The sequence below is a fragment of the Babylonia areolata genome, chromosome 1 (assembly GCF_041734735.1).
Source record: "Babylonia areolata isolate BAREFJ2019XMU chromosome 1, ASM4173473v1, whole genome shotgun sequence".
NCBI lineage: Eukaryota > Metazoa > Mollusca > Gastropoda > Neogastropoda > Buccinidae > Babylonia > Babylonia areolata.
Window position 1 is genome coordinate 83,330,690 of NC_134876.1, and position 19,837 is coordinate 83,350,526.

At 39.3% G+C, this 19,837-nt stretch overlaps 1 protein-coding gene across 1 annotated transcript; it reads left to right on the top strand.

Annotated features, from left to right (window-relative positions):
• Nucleotides 1-38: 38 nt before the first annotated feature.
• LOC143288478 (coiled-coil domain-containing protein 40-like) lies at nt 39-19,505 on the top strand. Its single transcript, XM_076597010.1, has 20 exons — nt 39-74; nt 1,711-1,753; nt 3,406-3,466; nt 5,286-5,552; nt 5,902-6,147; nt 7,793-7,995; nt 8,759-8,842; nt 10,166-10,385; nt 10,890-11,188; nt 11,582-11,685; nt 12,184-12,427; nt 13,430-13,612; nt 14,217-14,462; nt 14,749-14,962; nt 15,171-15,340; nt 15,532-15,623; nt 16,224-16,412; nt 16,600-16,720; nt 17,041-17,199; nt 18,240-19,505. The coding sequence occupies exons 1-20, from the start codon at nt 55-57 to the stop codon at nt 18,489-18,491; spliced, it is 3,417 nt and encodes a 1,138-aa protein (XP_076453125.1). The 5' UTR covers nt 39-54; the 3' UTR covers nt 18,492-19,505.
• Nucleotides 19,506-19,837: the final 332 nt, after the last annotated feature.

Genomic DNA, 19,837 nt, shown 5'->3' on the forward strand with positions numbered 1-19,837 from the left:
GTCCAATACCACATACGTTCTCTCTTTTCGGCATAGCAACAAGCAGTAAGCATCATGGCGGACGAAGAGAACAGGTGAGATGAGATGAAAAGACTTTTAAAATCCGTCGATCTGTTGATTTTTCAGTAAAAGCACTTTAAAATTTTGATTAGCTAATTTATTACGATAGTTTGTTTTCATTTTGATACATTACAGTTTGACGTTCGTGGCCGTGCTTTATGGGTCTTTCCGCTTTGATAAACACCAAGCCAAAACAAGCAGTGGCAACTGTTGTTGTTGTCGTGGGGATTGGAATTTTAATGCCAAAGCCACTTTGCTTTTTTTAGAAAAACACACACACAAAAACAGAAGTGAAATATTTAATACATGTCCGATCATAATCATTAGTTTAATCATTAGTTTATTTGCATAATGATGTTATGCAATTACATGTTGAAGGCAAGTAGTAAAATATTTCTTGTCAAAATATTACCCATTCTCTCTCCTCTCCGGCCTCGTTTGCAATCTTCATCAATTCACGACATTCAGTGCATAAAACTCCTCCAACCACACAGTCATTGATATTATATTTTATAGACATGCCTTTTGGAGTGTTGCTCAAATCTCTCGACGAACACTGCAGGTATTTATCCCTGAGCCTGACTGACAATGGGATATGTTATTTAAGGAAGCTTAGAGTACAGCCTTGTCATATGGTTCCCAACCTAAATGAACATTCATAACAGCTTCTTCATCATCATGGTCTTTTCCCTGTTTTACACCATGACGGTGGCCACTTGTGTCTTCTTGTGTATACACAATAAACAGAACTATATCATGTATTTCTGTGTCACTGGAATGCCACCATGTACTGGGTCTTCTATTTGATTGTCAGTCTGGGTGGATATATTGTCACTTGTGCATCGGCCAGTGCTACATGAAAAATTCTTAGCCTGTACTTCTTTCTCTTCTAAAGCCATTTAGCCTTTGGGAAAGAGAACCTCTGCTGAAGCAAAGTAACACTACCTTCATATAACACTGACAGTGTTTCACTTGTAGCTGTACAGTTCATGTTAATACCACTAAAGGACTGAGAGATATCTTCAAAAGTTTTCTAACTGTTATGAATCAACTAGATTCTCTACTAAACCTCACCACAGTGCTGCTACACTGTGAGCTGCTGGAGCACCCCAAGTGGCCCTTTTGTCCTGTTCATTACAGATGACAAGGTTTCACAGCCCATATTGGGTGAAATCAGCAGTCTTTTTTTTTTTTTTTTCGTAGCTAAGTTTGACACTGAGGTCATTAGAGATTTCAGTAAAAATGGATTTCTATTGTCTGGACAACCCAGCAGGCATCTTCTTCAGGCAATAGAACTTGCTGTCTACTCAGCAGGGTCAGGTACTCATTGACGTACACCCCACAATGTTCCTCTTTTTGCAAGGCCTTACATCTTTTCTTTTCTTTTCTTTTTTTTTTTTTTTAATAGTTATTCCTATTTTTTCTGATGATTGCTATTTTTTTCTGATGCTTTTTGATGTTGTACTGACTGGATTTTTCATGACAGAAAAAAAAATTCCCATTGAAAAGATTGGTAATTGTATAATATTTTTAATCCTGTTTCAATTTTAGTGATTAAAAACTTTTTCCCACAGTAAAAAATTAGTAACAGTATGACATTGTTATTCCTGTTTTGATTTTAGTGATTGAATTTTTAAAAAATTGTTACAGGGAGCCTGCGGCTGCTGCAGATACTACTGCAGAAAATGCTCCAGTAAGTACATTTTTAAAATCCCAAATCAACAGATTTTACCTAAATTAAACCATAGATTATTTCATGTGTTGACCACAATGCATTCAGACGCAGACACATGACATTTTGGTTAAAAGCCCATTAGATGTGTATGGAATGGCCTAGTTTTCACTGTTATTTTATTTTCTCTGTATGGCTGAATTTGTTTATGTAGCTGAGCGCTCAGCTCAGGTTAAAAATACTGCTTCACACACAAGCTGAGCTACAGCAGACGTCTTTTTCACAACTAACATGCCGGTCTTCAACAGCTTGCACAGAATGTGTGACGCCATTCCGTTTTGATGCAAAGCCCATTCTAAACCTATTCTCTAAACATCTATAAAATCAAGTCTCTGTATTGTTCACCGCAATATTGTATTTGTTTTGCTTACACACACACTTAAATCAATTATTAGTATACTTGATTTCAGTTTAATCGTTTGTCAGTGTAAAGATTCAACTGACGTTAAGCTTACGTCATTTTGTCCTTCTGGTTTCACGACAACCACTCCACAAGTAAGTGTCGCAGTACGCCATTGGGTGAGGTGGAATCTGTGTTTGTGACACAGCGTATTTAATTAAATTCTCTTTTGTCGGATCAGTACACTACAAGTATTGTATACTGGCAGAATCATCGCAGTTCCATCTTTAAATCTATACCATTTATGTTTGCCTACGTTAAATTGATTTAACGCAATTTGTAATTTTCGGTGATGAGCTTGTTAAAACTGACCCTTTTCAGGTGACTTAAATTAAGATTATAAATTCATCTTAGATAATCAACATTTCATTTTATACTCATTAGAAAGTAGGTGTTGAGCTCTTTCTTTTGCAACCTATCCGAAGTAAATCGGTTCAGGAGTCATTTAGAAATCTATCACTGAACACCTTGTAACTAACACAATGCTAAGCAAATTTAGGAGGATTTGAGCCGATTCGCTTCATGGGCCACACTAGCATCAGTGCAGTTTGCTTAACGTGCATAAAGAGATGGAGTGGGTGATTGCTGGTCACTTTTGCACCTGGCCATTTGCTGGCTAGAGCCAGTTCTCTCTCTCTCACTTGCTGTTTCGTACACAGAGTGTGTGTGTGTGTGCGTTGTCCCAAAGGCCAAGATCTTGCTATGTATCTCTTGCACTGTTTTCCTCTTGTTCTCATCTTTGTTTTCTCTATTCTCATCTTCTTATAACTATTGTAAATAAAACAATAGAAAAACCCTTTTGTTCCTGGCCTGTGCTGGGATTCTTTTCTATCCTTTGATACAGATCATTAGTAATTCTTTTGTACAGTTCCCTTTCATAAACATAATAATACCACAAGGGTACACGGCTACATTTATTATGATTGCCGACACAGCAAATGTCTGCATTTATGGGACCTGGTTGTTACTTGGGAATGAAATGATTGTATGTAATGAATTCATTTTTACACAAACATAAAATTGTAAATAGTCTTGTCACCCCAACCCTTCATTTACAAGCATTTAAGTGGAATGCACCCTGACATACATGACTTAAAACATACAGTCCACTGTTATTAACTTTTCAGACAAGCACAGAATGATTGTGGTATCCAGTCAGTCTGTGCTCCTTTCACATCTAAAATCTTGTTTGGTGTCACTGATGTTGTTGCAGACTGACAATGTGGAGGAGCAACAATCTTCCTCAAGACCGCAGTCTGCAGCCTCACAGAAAGGTATCTCATTGTAATTGTTGCTGTTATTCTGTGCAGTAGATTTAGGTTTGACTCTTGCTTTAGATGGGTAGTCCTCTTATGACTGGTAGTCCTCTGTCAGGTATTGATTGGTAATAAGCCAAATGCTGAAAAAAAGAAAAAAAAGATACCACTACAGTTGTAGTAGTAGTGGTTGTTGTCGTAGAAGGCATCATTCTCATTGTCATCTGCTGATCATCATTATCTTCATTATCCTTTTTCAAATTATTGTTAGCATCATTGTTATTTACATATCTGAAAAAAAAATGTATCAAGAGGAAAATATCTGATGACCAGTAGATTTTAGCTATTGTCCTTTTCATGGTGTTAACCCCTAGGCTGCCTATATGACGAGATAACTCGTCATGGCAAGCATGTATGCTTCGCTGCCACAATGACGAGATAACTCGTCATCGAAATATTCTGACTTTTCCCTGCTTTGCGTTCAGTTCATTGACAAAAATGCTGATAGCTTTAGCTTGGGGAATCTTTCTGGATTCTATTCATAGCTAGAAACCCCATCTACGTCAAGAGGCAGTCCTTTATTTAAATGTTTTGGTTGGGTTACTGTCCAAGTGTTTGCCTGGCTCCTCTCCTCGCTCGCACAACAAAATGTCGGACTGACGCAGTGCCCAAGACACGTAGTGAACTAAATCAATCAAGATTGCTTTCTTTTGCTGATGCTCAGAAAGAATTGAAGCATAAACTCAAAGAATACAGTGATGAATATTTATAGGACGATTTGATAGAAAATAAAGGGAGCAATCAAGAGAGTGGCCAAGATATGACTATCAGTGAGTGATGCCGGCTGTGCAAACCTTAGCAGACGTCAGAAAGTGACTGAATTATTAGCAGAACAGTATCAGCAATTTTCTTGGCACTCAGCCAACGCGGTCTGATGAGAACTGGATAAAGTGCCTGTGTGAGAGGGGTGAAGAGGAGGGGGGGTGGAGACTGAGGGGGCGTGGCCTCTCATCCACATTATCACTTGGAGAAGTCACAATGCATTGTATATGTATCTCTTTTTATTTTTTTTTTTATTGTGGTTGTTCTAGTATGATTTTGTGTATGCAGATATCCATTTGTCCAGAAAATATATTTTAGTGCAAATTACCTGACTAATGTTTGTAATGAACAAGTTGAAAATGTGACAAAAAACAAAACACTGATTTCAAAACAACAGCATGTCACTAAAAATATATAAAATGGGAAAACATCATGTGTTTTGTGTTCTTTATTCATTTACCTTTCAGAAAATATATACTTTTATGGGTCTTTCTCAATAACAAAGTGCACAGAATTTTTTGAAAATTTATACCCGTATTTTGTGGAAAAAACCCTGGCAAATAGATTTCACTTAAATCTTATTTTCCTGGCAGTGAAAGGGTTAAGAGGGCAACATTTTTTGATGCAGTATTGGATACAGTGACGAAGGACATTTTGTCAGTTATTATGTATGTACATGTACCAACCTGGACAGACATGAATGAAGTTTCTTGGTCAGTGTTACAGCATCTCTATAAGTTGCTCCTCTAGAAAAAATACATTGTCATTTGTTGAATATTTAGATGTTTATGTTATTCCTTATATTGATTTCCTGTTGATACAAGTTCAAAATGACTGCATTGAAAAAATATATCATAATATGAAGTTGCAGAAAGATCTGTAAGTGCTTGGTACCATAGTCTCATGTTTAGTCAAAATTGTAGTGCATGTCTTAAATGTTCAAATATTCAGCTTTGGAGTTCTGTGTTTTACTTAAGTTGTAATGCATCCATAAATATTTATATTATGATAACAGGGTCACGTCCAACCTCAGCCACAGCCAAGCCATCTTCACGCCCAACCTCAGCCACAGCCAAACCGTCTTCACGCCCAACCTCAGCAACAGCCAAACCGTCTTCACGTCCAACTTCAGCATCTGCCAAACCTGCCTCACGCCCTGGTTCAGCTAAACCATCATCACGTCCAAGTTCGGCTGTAGCAAAAGCAGAGTCTAAGCCTGCCACTCCTACTGAGGAACGACCAGCATCAGCAGTCAAGCCGTCCTCTCGTCCTGCTTCAGCAGGTAAGTTTTTGTCATGTTCATTCATGTGAATTATTGCCTCTGTGGTTACTTTGAAGTGTCAGTATTCTGCAGGTGATTCACAGTGATAATGAAAATTTGTTGAGAACTTTTTCTCAGGTTGAGGACAAAGCACTATTCATCCACAAAAAAAACTATAAAGGATGTGGTATCACACAACAAAAATTTGGCATTTTGAGGTGTGGGTGTGGTTTTTTTTCCCTTTCATTGTTATTTTCCATATTTTATCTTCTCACTATTTCACATGAATTGATTGAGCAATAATCATTTTGATGTAGTAGTTTGCACATTAAAAGATTAACAAAGAAGTTATTTTCTCTCCCTGAAAAAGCCAAACCCCTGTCACGTCCAGGAAGCGGTCGCCCAGCATCCACGGCCCGTCCAGACAGTGCTCGCCAGGGTTCAAGGCCGCCTTCTGTGACGGGGTCTCTGCAGGGGTCAAGGGCAGGGTCTGTGACAGCAGAGTCGGAGGCTCAGGACGCAGCGGATGATCCTGTGATGGAGGGAGAAGGGGATGAAGGGGAGGAGGAGTACACAGGCACTGAAGGGATGATGGACATGCCCCCAGAGAACCAAGGTGAGGGTGTGTTTGGTCAGTGGCTTGAAAAATGGATCAGAATAATGGCTGGAGATCAGTGAAAGTGAAGGTTTCTCTTTGTCTTTAAGTCGTCTGTTTTTGATACATTGAGCTCAGAAGAAGAAATGAGTGAAGGTTTCTCTTTGTCATGCAGTCACCTGTTCTTGATTTTGACAGCTCAGAAGAATAAATGTGTAGGTTGTATACATAAGTGTGTAGGTAGTTTATAAAAAATAAAAAAAAGAAGAAGAAGCAGTGCTGTCTAAAAAAAAAATAAAAAAATGTGTTGGTCTTTTTTTGTAATCTACAGCAATTCTTTTTGCATGTCTGTTCAGTTGCAAAGGATTTTAAAACAGGTGTTATGTTTTCTTACACATTTATAAGATACTAATATAATTGCATAATGTTGAATCAAACAAAAACCCGAGGCACAGCCTTCAGGGCTCATGTGTGATTTCTGCTGTATAACAATAACAGAACTGAAAAAGCTGAAGTTCAGAGTTAACCACTCACACACACATGACCATGTATGCACACACACACACACACACACACATACACACAGGGTTATTATGTATAGACTCACATTGTTTACACATGTGAGCAAAAAAAGGTTTGAATTTGACATATGCTACATTCCTGCTCTTATTGATTGGTCAGTGGTTTATTTTTGTTCTGGCCTGTTTGTATTCACAACAGTTTTGTTGATGATGTGATCACTTGAAATATATATGTAGATGTACAAAAATAAAATAAGTGCAATTACTTGTTTTGCAGTGAACTATGGTCTTCTGTACATCGACACAGCAAAAGTATATGTTTTGTTTTGGTTTTCTTGTGTTGCAGTTATAATTCATGCTGTTGCTTCAGTAATAATGATTTTGATTTTAATTTCTGTTTTGCAGTTATTTTTAAATGATTTGGCATGAATAAAAAAAAAAAAAAAGTACACACACACACACACACACACAAACACACAAACACACATGCACATTCACAGATGTATGCCTGTTTTGGGGTTGTTTTTTCTTTGGTTGCCTTTGGCATTATCAGCTTCATTCTTCATTTATCTGGCACAGTTACTCTTCAAAAGATTTTTTTGCCTGTGGTCATTTTTGCATTGTTAGCTTCAATGTTCATTGATCTTATCTGGCTCAGTTACTCTTCTCTCTTTTTTTCCTGTGAGCATAATCGTTTATATAATCTCTGGATGTCTCATGAGTGCCCACATCTTCATTATGTTCATTTGCTTGTGTTCAATAGTTATGAACAAAAAACAATAAAAAACCCCAAAAAAGAATCCTCCCAAACAAGACCAAAAACAAAGCAAAAAAATTTGAACCATCTACATCCTAAAGGCATGCACACATGCCATAGGTGTGTTTGTGTGTGTGTGTGTGCGCGCGCGCGTGCGTGTGTGTGTGCGTGTGTGCGCGCGTACATTCATGTATGTGCATGCAAGTGTGTGTGTGTGTGCATGTGCATGCTCTTGTATGCACACTTGTTTGCAGAGGTGTGTGCCAGTGTGTTTTCTGTCTGACATTTGTATATTTCTTGATATTGTAAATCACTGTGGAGTTTAAAGTGCTGTATGTACATAAAGCTATCATCATCCTCATGAACAGTGATGTATGCTGTCTTACAGGGGTTGAAGATCTGCCCCCGACAGTCCCTGACTCCACTGCTTTGATGGCTCTGCCTCCTGGACAGCCTGGTGGTGGAGGTGATGGAGATGGCGGTGATGATGATGATGACGATGATGATGATGAAGAGGATGAGGAGGAAATGGAAGACAGCGATGATGGTAGTGAGAATGAAACAGAGATGGTCGTTCTGGACCCAGACCATGTAAGTCATGGAAGTGGTCATTTATCTGTGGTTCTTGTTTGGTGTGGCTTGTTGTCGTTGTGTGTCTTGATGTTGGATTGCAGCGAGGACACAATGTATAGGTTAATCTTGTACATGAATCATCTATAATCTTGTTGTGTGTTCTTTGATGTTCGATTGTGGTGAGGACAGAATGTACAGGTTAATCTTATACATGAATCATCTATAATCTTGTTGTGTGTTTCTTGATGTTCGATTTTTTGTGTGGTGAGGATAGAATATATAGGTTAACCTTGTGCCTGAATCATCTATAATCTTGTGTGTTTCTTGATGTTTGATTGTGGTGAGGACAGAATGTATAGGTTAAACTTGTATACAGATTATCATCAGAGAAACCTGTGTTCTTTTTTCCTTTGTCTATTTTTGTGTTTTTTGTCTTTATGATAGATGATTGATTTCCACATGTCATATAGATATTTAATTCTATAGAGTAGTTAATTTTCAGTGGTGTTGTATGTAGTTGGAGTGCAAACAATGTTACAAATGTGGTTTGTATTTGTGTTTGGCATGTTCTGTTATTATATATTTTTTAAAATGTGATAAAGAAGAGGGAAATCACAGACAAACACACACACACACACACACACACACACACACACACACACACACACAGAGAGAGAGAGAGAGAGAGAGAGAGAGAGACACTGTTTAGACAAGTAAGTTGGCTGATAAGATGCTCTTGTGTCAGGCTGATTTTTTCATCATTATTTTACTTTGTGTGCAGCCTCTTATGAAACGCTTCCAAGCCGCCTTGAAATCTCACCTGTTGAAGCAAGATGAGAGACTGATGCTGGAGCTGAGAGAGCTGGTAAGTAAGCATTCTGCATCACTGTGCATAAATTCTGAGTTTATTGAATTTCTTGAGAAAGATTGTCTTAAGTGATGATTGTGTGTGGAGTGTCAAGATGTCCGCCTGGGAAGCAAGTGAATCTGAGTGCACTGGATCAAATCCCACACTCACCATTATTTTCTCCCCTTCCACTAGACCTTGTGTGGTGGTCTGGACTCTAGTCATTTAGATGCCACAATAAACTGAGGTGCTGTCTGTAACATGCGCTAAGCACATGTAAAGGAACCCACAGCAAGAAAAGGGCAAAAATTCAGGAAATGCCACACGCTAGTCAGGGATGCAAAGGGGAGGTAGCCTACTTCGGGAGGTTATTGGCCGTAGCTACTTTCGTTTTCTCTGCATAGGTGGGTAGTAGTTTGCACAGGATAATTTTAGGAAGAAAATTTCCTTTTCATAGGAAAACAGATAAACTAGCAGGCACAAAAAAAGAAGAAAGAAACAATGTGGCACTGCACCGTGGCAAAGTGCTCTCTCTGGGGAGAACAGCATGAAATTCACACAGAGATATCTTTTGTGACAATGAGAAATATAATACAATTATTCTTATCTGCTAGTATTTAAATGTTTGGAGTTCAATGACCTGTTGGCATTGGCTCTTTTGGTTTTGTCTTTTAGAGCTTGACTTAGATGTAGCATTTAAAAAAAAATGTTTCATAAGCAAATGCATGAAATCAGGAATCCTTATGAAAAACGTGTACATTGTATGAGATTTGTACACAGCAGAGCAAATACAGATTGTATGCTGTACACAGAACCTCAATTGTTTTTTTTTTCTCTCTCTTTGTTTTTTTACCCTTGCAAAGAAAATACACAGTGTTACCAAATAATGTAACTGAATGACACAAGCTCATTGTTGTCTTCATTCAGTTTACCACAATAGCATGTACCAGTATATAACTGCAAGTCATGATGAATAAAAACTATAATAATTCAGAGAAGACAATAACACAAATTAGTTTTTTTTTAACTTGCACAATAGGCACCTTTCAGACGTGTTTAATGCTCTCATGGTAAACATATTCGCAGTATTGTTAATGTTTAGCATGGATATAGTTGACTAGTGGAAACAAATGCTGACTGCATCATAGAAGGAATGCACATACCATAGTTGACCTCATGTTGTTGTCTGTTGTGAAGGAGCAGAATCCAAACCAGTGTTTACAATTAAGCATTAACAGAACAGAACATTTCTGCCCAGCCAAAGGAAAAAATTCAGCCATTGATTTCCTTACTCACAGTTAGGTAGCATTCATCGCTTATTGATCATTGGTACATTTGCAGGATGAGTCGCTGAAGACAAAGAAGAAGGAACGTGAGGAGCTGGGTGTGGAGCTGTATGGAGTGCAGCAGGAGCTGGCTCGCTACCAAATGAACCTGGAACGCATGCACGACCAGTTCACCCAGAAAACTCAACAACGACAGAGGGAGGAGCAGCAGTTGAGAGAAGTACGCTCCCTCTACAAGGACTCCCAGCTGACCTTCAACAAAGAGAAGAAGAAAGGTACAAGACATGCATTGGTATGGTTTCTTTTGGAGGGGAAGCATGAATAGAAAGCTGTACAGGAAAGATAAAAGCATACTTTAGTGTAGTATGGTTTCTTCTGGAGGAGGATGCATGGAAAGAAAGCTATAGACTGAAATCTTGGACAGATCAGACTAACAAAGAAAAAAGAAAATGATGCAACATTATTTCTGTGGGAAAAAAATAACTGAATATGACAGCTACAGGACCAACAGAAGCAGGAGCCATTATACTACTAACTGACAGACAAACATTTTGTTTGCAAATGAGAATTTGATCCATATTACTGGTTTGAGAGACTCAGATTTTTTAATGCAGAGTTGCAGGTCATAATACTAACAAAGTTAAGCATACATTTAGAATAATCAGTTTTCATATTATGCATGGCTTAAGGGGTTCTTTTTGTTGTAGCCAACAAAATTTCTTCAATTTGTTCCACACATAGACACTGAAGAAAAACCATCACCTGTCTTTTCTTTACAGGGGCAGAGCTTCAGGGAGAGGTGGAGAACCTTGCCCTTCGACTGTTCTACATGGATAATGCTAAAGAGGACGTCCGTTCTGACATTGCTGTGATGAGACGGGCTGCAGAGAAAGTGGAGTCGGAGGTATCCAAGGCAGAGGCAGAGAAACAGAAGCAGGACCTGTATGTTGACCGCCTGATTGAGCGTGTGGACAAGCTGAAAGAGGAGATGGCCATGTACGAGGCTCAGATCATTGCCCAGAGTGAGGAGACTCGGGCTGCCAAAGATGCTCTGATGGAAGCCTACATGGAAATGGAGGTGGGTACCATGTCTGAAATGGGAATGTATCATGAAACAGGTTTTTTCTTTTGATAAAACAGCAGCAGTGCAGTATGTTGCATGGAAACATTTGGCTCGAGGTTGAAATTGTGAAAACTTATGAATGAACTCTCTTCAGATGTGTTTAAACTGGGAAAGAAAAATGAGTTTTGGGGAGTCTGGGAGTTGCAGCAACAATGAAACAAAACTTAGCAGAATGAAGTTGTCACTGCATTTGCCTTCAAAAAGATAAAAATGAAACATATAATAGATAGATTCTGCCCTCTTAATCCAAAAGAAAAGTTCCAAACATCTTGGCAGGAAAAAACCTAGACATTTTGAGCATTGTATTTTGATAACAGTGGCCTGAAGAACCAACTGCTGCTGTTGCAGGCTATTGGTCTGGAGAAGAAGCAGCTGTACCAGCAGTGGAACTCCAGTCTGATTGGTATGCGGCGACGAGATGAGGCCCATGCTGCAATGCAGGAGGCCTTGTAGTGAGTACTACAGCTTGCTTTCTTGTGTGCACATTTACATCTCTCACAGCCTTCATTGTTTTTGTGTTAGCAGACAGTTGTGTGGTTTTATTTTCAGCTAAAGAAACCCCAACTATTTTCTGATTGGCTTTGAAAACAATTCAGACATTTATAGTTTGGGAGAAAAGAACTAATGTGATGTGAGCTGGTTTCAGACAGATTAGAAATAAAGCCAGATTTTTTTTTATAACTTTGGGATCAAAACATTTAAGATTTAATCAAATTCTTCTTGAAATCAATAACAAACCAGTTGAAATGGTCACTGTACTACTTGCTCTAAAATCAATCTTTAAAACAAAACAAAAGAACTGATGGTCAGACGTGTTAGCATGTTAAAATTGTCTGTCTTCACTGATGGCAACTGTCAAATTCATGCAGAAGGCTATGAATGAATAGATGATGGGAGTTATTTGTACCTCTCTCATCCGTGTGCTTGCCATCCCATCCCCATGTGTGCAGTCAACAAGAGCAGAAGATCCTGTCCCTGGAGACGGAGATGGATGGCTACAAGAAGTCCATCCAGAAGGAACAGGAGCAGAACGAGAAGCTGACCCTCATCCTGGCCAAGACGGAGCGTGACATTGACAGCGTGCGCAAACAGCTGACCCAGTGCAACAACCGCTTTGATGCCCTCAAGGCGGAGTACACCACCTACACCCGCATGCTGCATGAGACAGAGCAGGCGCTCAACAGAGCCAGTGCCGTGAGTAATGTGTTTTGTGTTTGGTGGTGGTAAGGTGGTGATGGCATTTTGTAGGGATAGGGGGTGTTTCTTTTTGTAATCTTTTGTGTGATTGTGACTTGCAGGTATGAAATGGTGCTGTCACTGTACTAGGAGAGATCTGTGCAGGCACTGTCTTTCCTGTTTTCTGACAACACAGATACACACAAACACACGCATGTGCCCGCACGCACACATGTTTGCACACAGACACACACATACGTCTATGACCACTGAAACAGCTCATCACATGAAACTCAATTCTTCATGGTATACAAAACTATAATGATCATGAAAACTACATTACATTAAGCTATTCAACATAGAAAATGTCAACACAGCACAGCAGAACACAACAAAATGAAACAAAATACATTAGAATACTGTGTGCAGTACTGTTTAGAAACTGTCAACAAAACATTGAAACTTACTACCATTATTTGTTTTGCATTTTGAGAAAATAGGAAGGCAGAATTTTGTTTTGTTTTTACTGGCATACCATTAACAATATCTCCTCACCTCATGGCCTGGCTTCGCTGACGAAGATCTAGGAAGGGCGTTGTCCACGTCTGATGCAGGCACGCTCATGGCTGACAAGGCCAATGCGGGAAAAGCAGAGTCGGCCGCAGCGGTTGCAAGGGAAAGTCTGGTCTGGGTTCGCGGCTGCAGCGTCGTGGTTCTTCCTCCTTCTGCGTTTGTTAACAATATAATTTACAAAGAATGACTGAACTGACAGAACCTTCAAGGTTTAGGAAAACTAATCTCTTCCTATGATATCTGACCCATGATAATTATGAACATCTTAATTATGGGGATTTTCTTCTTGCAGCACAAAAATGTTTTTTTTAAATGTATTATTTCTCAACATAGCAAGAGGAATCATCATGAATGACTGAGTTGACAAAGCCTTCAAGTTCATAGGAAAGCAAATGTTCTGTGATATCTGAGCTGGTAGTGATGAAACCTTTGGTTGTGATTGTGCAGGACAAGACACTGAGGGAGAATGAGCTGAATGCCCTGAGGAAGCAGATAGAGCGAGAGTACCAGGAGAAGGTGTCCCTGGAGGATCAGATCATGGAGAGGCTGCGCACACAGCTCACTCTGGACAAAGCTGCTCAGTACTCCAAGAAGCTCACCGGGCGTACTCGTGACCAGACCAAGAACTTGGTGAGTGACTGGTTTACTAAATTTCCTTGAAAGCATCCAGTTGTCATATAAAGGCACAAGTTGATTTCAGGTTATTCATACACCGATATTAAAAGCAGCCGCCTCTGTTACCACAGTAAATGTACTACCATCTTAATCTGTAAGCTTTCAGTTGTTATATACAAACTAACTTTATTTTTATTTTAGATGTTCAGCTATGTATTGATGTGTATTGAATCTGTTACCTGAATAAAATGCTGTTTCTTGATTTGAAACATTAGGGCATTTACTTTTACTGTTGCAGAGTTGGAAACATAAATATTGAAAGTTCAGGCATATGAATCATGTCACAGATATGAATCAGTCACAAAAAAAAAAAAAAAAAAAAATCATATGCTGTATTCTGCAGTTGAAATTGATATATAAACAAAGATTATCTTTTATTTGTTAGGATGCATTAAAAAATAAAAAAAGATACATATTTGCTTTAATGAAACCTAGAGACCTCAACACCAAGAAGATGGAGGACCTCTGTGTACCGAATTAGTACTATACTGTTATTTTTGTGTTGTTAAATTGAAGGAAAACGTGAAGTTACTCCATCCTATTTGATGTGCTCACACAGGAAGCGCAAATGGCAGAGGTGGAGAATGACATTGCTCGAGACACACTGGACTCGGTTAACGTCCTGGCTCGGGTGGAGCGGCTGGGGAAGGTGCGAGATGGACTGGACACGGAGATTGGGCAGAAGAACGCCATCATCAATCGCAGTGAGCAGGAAATCCACAAGCGGAATGCCGTCATCGAGCGCAAGCAGAATCTGATCGACCAGTACAACAAGAAGCTGGAGGCCATGATTAGTGCTGCTGGCGTAAGTGTTTACTGACTGTTGATATATCAGATAGTCTTTGTGAGTGTGTGTGGGTATACATGTGTATGCTTGTGCGTATGTGTATGTCTGTGTGTTTGTGTGCTTGTGCGTGTGTGTGTGTCTGTGTGCTTGCATTTATGTGTATGCCATGGGAACAGAATAATAGTAAATGAAATAAAACAAAAATACAGTTTCAAATGCATGCTGTTATCACAAAGGATGGAAACTGCTGTCATAATAATTTGTGAAGACAGTGAAGACAAAACTGCCCTTACTGTGTGCACAGGGTGTGGAGCTGGGGCCCTTGGAGATCCAGATCAACTCCCTGGTCAAGTCGCTGGATGTTCGACAGCAGGAGATTGGGGAGCTGCAGCAGCTGTGGCTGCGCCAACAGAGTGAACTGGTGCGTCTGTGTCAGGACAAGGACACGCAGTCATCGGACGTCGAGAAGCATAAACGTCAGCTCACCATCCTCTCCCAGAAAAAGATCCGCACTGAGAGTGAGTTACTGTTTTATTGGTGTGCTTGTTTGTTGTTTTTTGTTGCAGATTTTACTCATTTTTTTATATTCCTGTGTTGATTAGTCGATGACTTTGTGTTGGTTGTTGATCTGACTGCAGTTTTTTCCCCTCCCCCTTGTGCTGGTAATGTCATTGTAGTTATTATGTATGCATGTACTTAGACTTTACATGTCTGCATTCCTTGCAGATGAGATTGATGGACAAAGACGGGAGATATATGACATTGATCGTGAGGTCCGCAACATGCAGAATGATGTTATCAAACTGAACACACTGCTGCACCAGCAGAAGAAAAAAGAAACCTCACTGGAGCAAAACAATATCCTGACTGAGAATGACTTCATCGGTGGGCTGAAGGTAAGACCATTTACTTTTTTTTGTTGTAGGAGGCAGGGTGTTTTTTCTTTTAGGTATGGTATCTTTTTCTTCTCAAGAATGCCAGTAAATTAAATATTAAAAATTTCTTACTTGCTCAAACACTTTTTTTGCTGTTCTGTTTTATCTGCTGGTGTTTGTGCTGCTTCAGTTCAGAATATGCCTGTTTTCAGGAAGCAGAGACGGAGTCCATAGAACTCTCAGCCAAACTGGAAGCAGTGAAAGAAGAGAAAGAGCGACTGCTCAACAGTCTTGTTGAAGCTGAGTAAGTTGCGTTCAGTTTTATTTTTTGTCATTGTTTCTTTCAGCTATGGAGGAACAGAACTACAGTATCTGATGTGGTGCCTTGATTTGTCCTTTCCCTGCTTTGTTACCCACTTGTGTTTATTCTTCAATTTCTCTCCATGGCTTGGGTAGCAGCTGATGCTTCTTTGCAGAATCCTGTCTTCTCACTGGAGAGTGTTTTGATTTTTTTTTTAAGCATGTATCATCACCAACTGTGTCATATAGTGAAAATGATGCTGACAAAAGGAGGATGCAAAATAAATACAGTAGATTGTTGACAGCACAGGCACCCCCCCCCCCAAAAAAAAAAAAGAAAAATGAAAAAAAGTGCCTTGCCATCCCTGGATACTTCGTAAATTTTATGCAGTTGTTTGTTGAATGCAGTCTTTGCCTTACTGATAGCAACAGTTATTGTGCTTGCTTGCTTTTATCTTTGTCTTATGTAGATAGATTTCCAATCACAAAAGTGAAGCTGAAAAATATGTTGCACAGAGACATGCATATTCAGTTCATCCTGTTTTCCAGCATAAATACTGTCAATAGTGATATACTAATAATAACTACCTGTTTTTATCCACAGACGTCAGATCATGCTGTGGGAGAAAAAGACTCAGCTGGCACGTGAAACCCGGGCTGCTGTGGACTCTGAAGTGGGTCAAGGTGAAATCAAGGCCATGAAGGCAGAGATCCACCGCATGACAGTGCGATACACACAGCTGATGAAGATGCAGGAGAAGATGATTCAGGACATGGAGAAGGCTGTCTCCAGGTGAGCTTGCATGTCTTGTGTGTGAGTGTGCGTGCGTGTGTGTGTGTGTGTGTGCAGGCATAGTTTGATTGGTCAAATTATTCATCAGATTGCCCTGTTATTTCTCTGTGTAGATTATTTTGTGTGTGTGTGCAGTGCATCTATGCATGCAAGTTTTTTTCACATGTGTGTGTGTTGGTATGTACAGACGTGACACCATTGTGACAAGGGGAGATGCCCAGGGCAAGATGAAGAAGAAGGTGCTGACCAAGGGAACTTTTGAGAGACAGATGGCCGAGCTTCGGAAGAAGATCAAAACTACCATCCAGGTCAGATCGTTATCTTCTGATGCATGTTTGTGAGTGACCGAGGAGATAAAGGGGGGCAGAGATATTGTGTGTATGTGTGTTGTACACTTGCATGTGTGCTTGTGGACATATATATGAATATGTACATTGAATGTGTATACAAATATGTGTCTGAGTAGAAGAGAATACTCTTGCCTGATTTTAAAAGCTTTTCCTATCATGCTATTTTTTGTTGTTATTTTTTCATTAAATTCAGATCCATTTGATTATAAAAAAAACAAAAAAACAGAGACAATTCTTGCAAATTCTTATTTGATTGGGTTTGCCCTTGTTCTTTTCAGGATGCAAATGAGTGTGACACAGAGATCAAACAGCTACGGGACCATCAGGGTGATCTGAGCAGATCCCTGGAAGAGAAACAGGTCAACTGCCAGACTCTGCAGGGTACTGCTGACACACTGGATGGAGACATTGAGCAGATGATGGAAGTCAAACAGAAGGTTTGGATTGTGAACAGTGTATGTGTTTGTGTACTGTTTGTGATGTGCATGTGTGTGTGAGTTGAGGTGGATGTGTGTGCATGTGTATCTCTGTGTGCCTGTGTGGGTGTATGAGTGTATACCGTAAAGTTCGGCCTATAAGCCGTGACTTTTGCTCCCAGCTTCTACCTCTGTGGCTTGAGTGTGAAATTCTCATCTATTCTTAGCTGCCCTTCAACTCACCAAAATCATGATTTCTGTCCATGAATTTTTGGATGAGTTTCAGGTTAGTGTGCTAACTGTCCAAGTTTTAAAAATCAAATCCGCACACATTAAAGCCTTCAGATCAGCATTCAGTTCTACTCTGCTCAAGCGCACACCCTCATCATACCGAAAACATGACGTAATGCCTATGATGCAACCTTCAAATTGAAGGCGATCGACCTAGCAGACAACAGTGCAAGCAACGAACCAGCTGCGACCTCCACCTTGCGTTCATGTTCATCAAGTAAACTTGAGGCTGAAGTCAGTTACAAGATGGTGGAGGAAACTGTGCTGGTTCTCAACTTGGACACTGAAGATGAAGATTTCAGTGGATTCAGTTGAGCAGGACGTCATTGAGTAAATGTGACTATCCCTAAATTATGGATCTTATTTTCTTTGTGTTTATTTATTACTTTTTTGTGGCGCTGGCAGTATTTTTGCTTGCTTTTCTTTATTTCCTTTAGTGTTTATTTCATAACCTACAGTATTGACAGCTTTTAAATATTGGTATGTGTTCTGGTACTGGTAATAAGTGCGGCTTATAAGCCAGTGCGGCTTATGTGTGTATGAAGTTAAATTTTTTTCAAAATTTAGTGGGTGTGGCTTATATACCAGCGCGCTCAACAGGCCAAACTTTACGGTACTTGTCTTTATGTGTGAAACAGCTCAAACGATAAATCCAATCAGTAGAGCTGTCCCCTATGCAGCATTTTTATTTGTATTGTGTTCAAACTATAGCACTGTACAAATATTGAGATTATGATAATCACAAACTTCCCCTGTGATATCTCCAACAGAACATGACGGAGTTGGTGTCCAAGCAGCAGCGTATGAAGTACTTCCAGCAGGCCAAGGAAGGCCGCTATACCATGCTGTGTCGCACAGACTCGGCGGCCCAAGCCGAACTTGACAAGCAGGAACAGCGCACACAAGCTCTCAGCGCCATCCTTGATCGCCTCAACCAGGAGTTCCCTCACACTCAGCCCACACTACGTCGGCCCACTCTCTCCCTCAGTTCCCGCTTTATGGGTGGAGAAGATTTAGCTTGAGTGCTACCTTGATCACTCTGAAACACAGTCACAAGTTTGCTTGTATGCTATTTTGATCAGTCTGCTTGATATAGTCAGAAGACCTTGCTTGAATGCTACCTTGATCAGTCTGTTTGATATACAGTCAGAAGACTTTGCTTAAACGCAACCTTGACATGCAGTCAGATCATAGAGTATTTTGGAATTAAAGCTCACAGCAGAACAATTCTTACTTTTAAAGCATTCAAAGCAAGAAAGATGAATGTCATGTCATCACAGGGGTTATGTTTAGTTGATGTGTGTTGGTGCATTTGAATGTTCAGTTTTGTTGGAATGAAAATATTGTGTACCAACCAGCTTCTAAAAGTAGTGTCATCAGTTGGGAGAGAAAACCGGAGATAACTTTGCTGTTGTTCACTCTCAAGTTGTTAAAAGCAAACCACATTGCTCTGGCTTTTCTAGGTGAGGGATGTTGTTTTCCTTTAATATACAGTGATTCTTTTTCTTTGTGATGTGTGTTTCTTGTTTGTAAGATTATGTTTGTTTATTTAAGTTAGGATTTCTCTCTCTTTTCTTAAATCTGTTTATTTAAGAGCTGGTTGTACCAAATCATTATTTGTGACAAATTACTGTTCACAAGTAAATAGTGTAACTCAAGTCATGACATATGACCAAACGTTTTGCTGCTGTTTCTTTTTCCTTTGAAGTAGAACCTGTGGTAAAAATCATTCCATTACTTCCTGTCAAAATGCTTCATTTACTATGTTATGTAGAATGTATTTTAAGACACAAAATTATTTTGTGAAGATTTTGTCCATGTTATGTGTTTATGTCTCCGTGTAAAAAGTGTGCCCTTATGTAAATTTTTCAATGCATTAATTATTTATTTGTTTATGGAATGAATGCCCCAGTAAGGTTTTGTATAGAGACAGTATTGTGACTGTTAACTCTTTATATACCAATTGTCTGTAAAGTGTATTCCCCATCATTTCTAAAAAAATTAAATATGGAAAACTAAAAAATATTTTGTGAAATGTGTTCTTTCTCTCTTTCTCTCTATCTATCAGTCAGTCAATCAATAAATCAATCTATCTATCTATCTGTCTATATATATATGCGCGTGTGTTTGTGTGTGTGTGTGTGTAATACTGATATGATTGGCTCAGTTTTGTGTGTATCTTACATAACACAGTGCAAAGAATTGATCAAAAGCACTTGTGCAGGCATGCACACACACATAACATATGCATGCGCACAAACATTCAAAACAAAACTTATAAGAAATTATATAAAAGCAATTACTTGTTTCTTTTTCTTTATTTTTTTTTTTTTTGCTGCCCCACCAGGCCATCATCCACATCATTTCA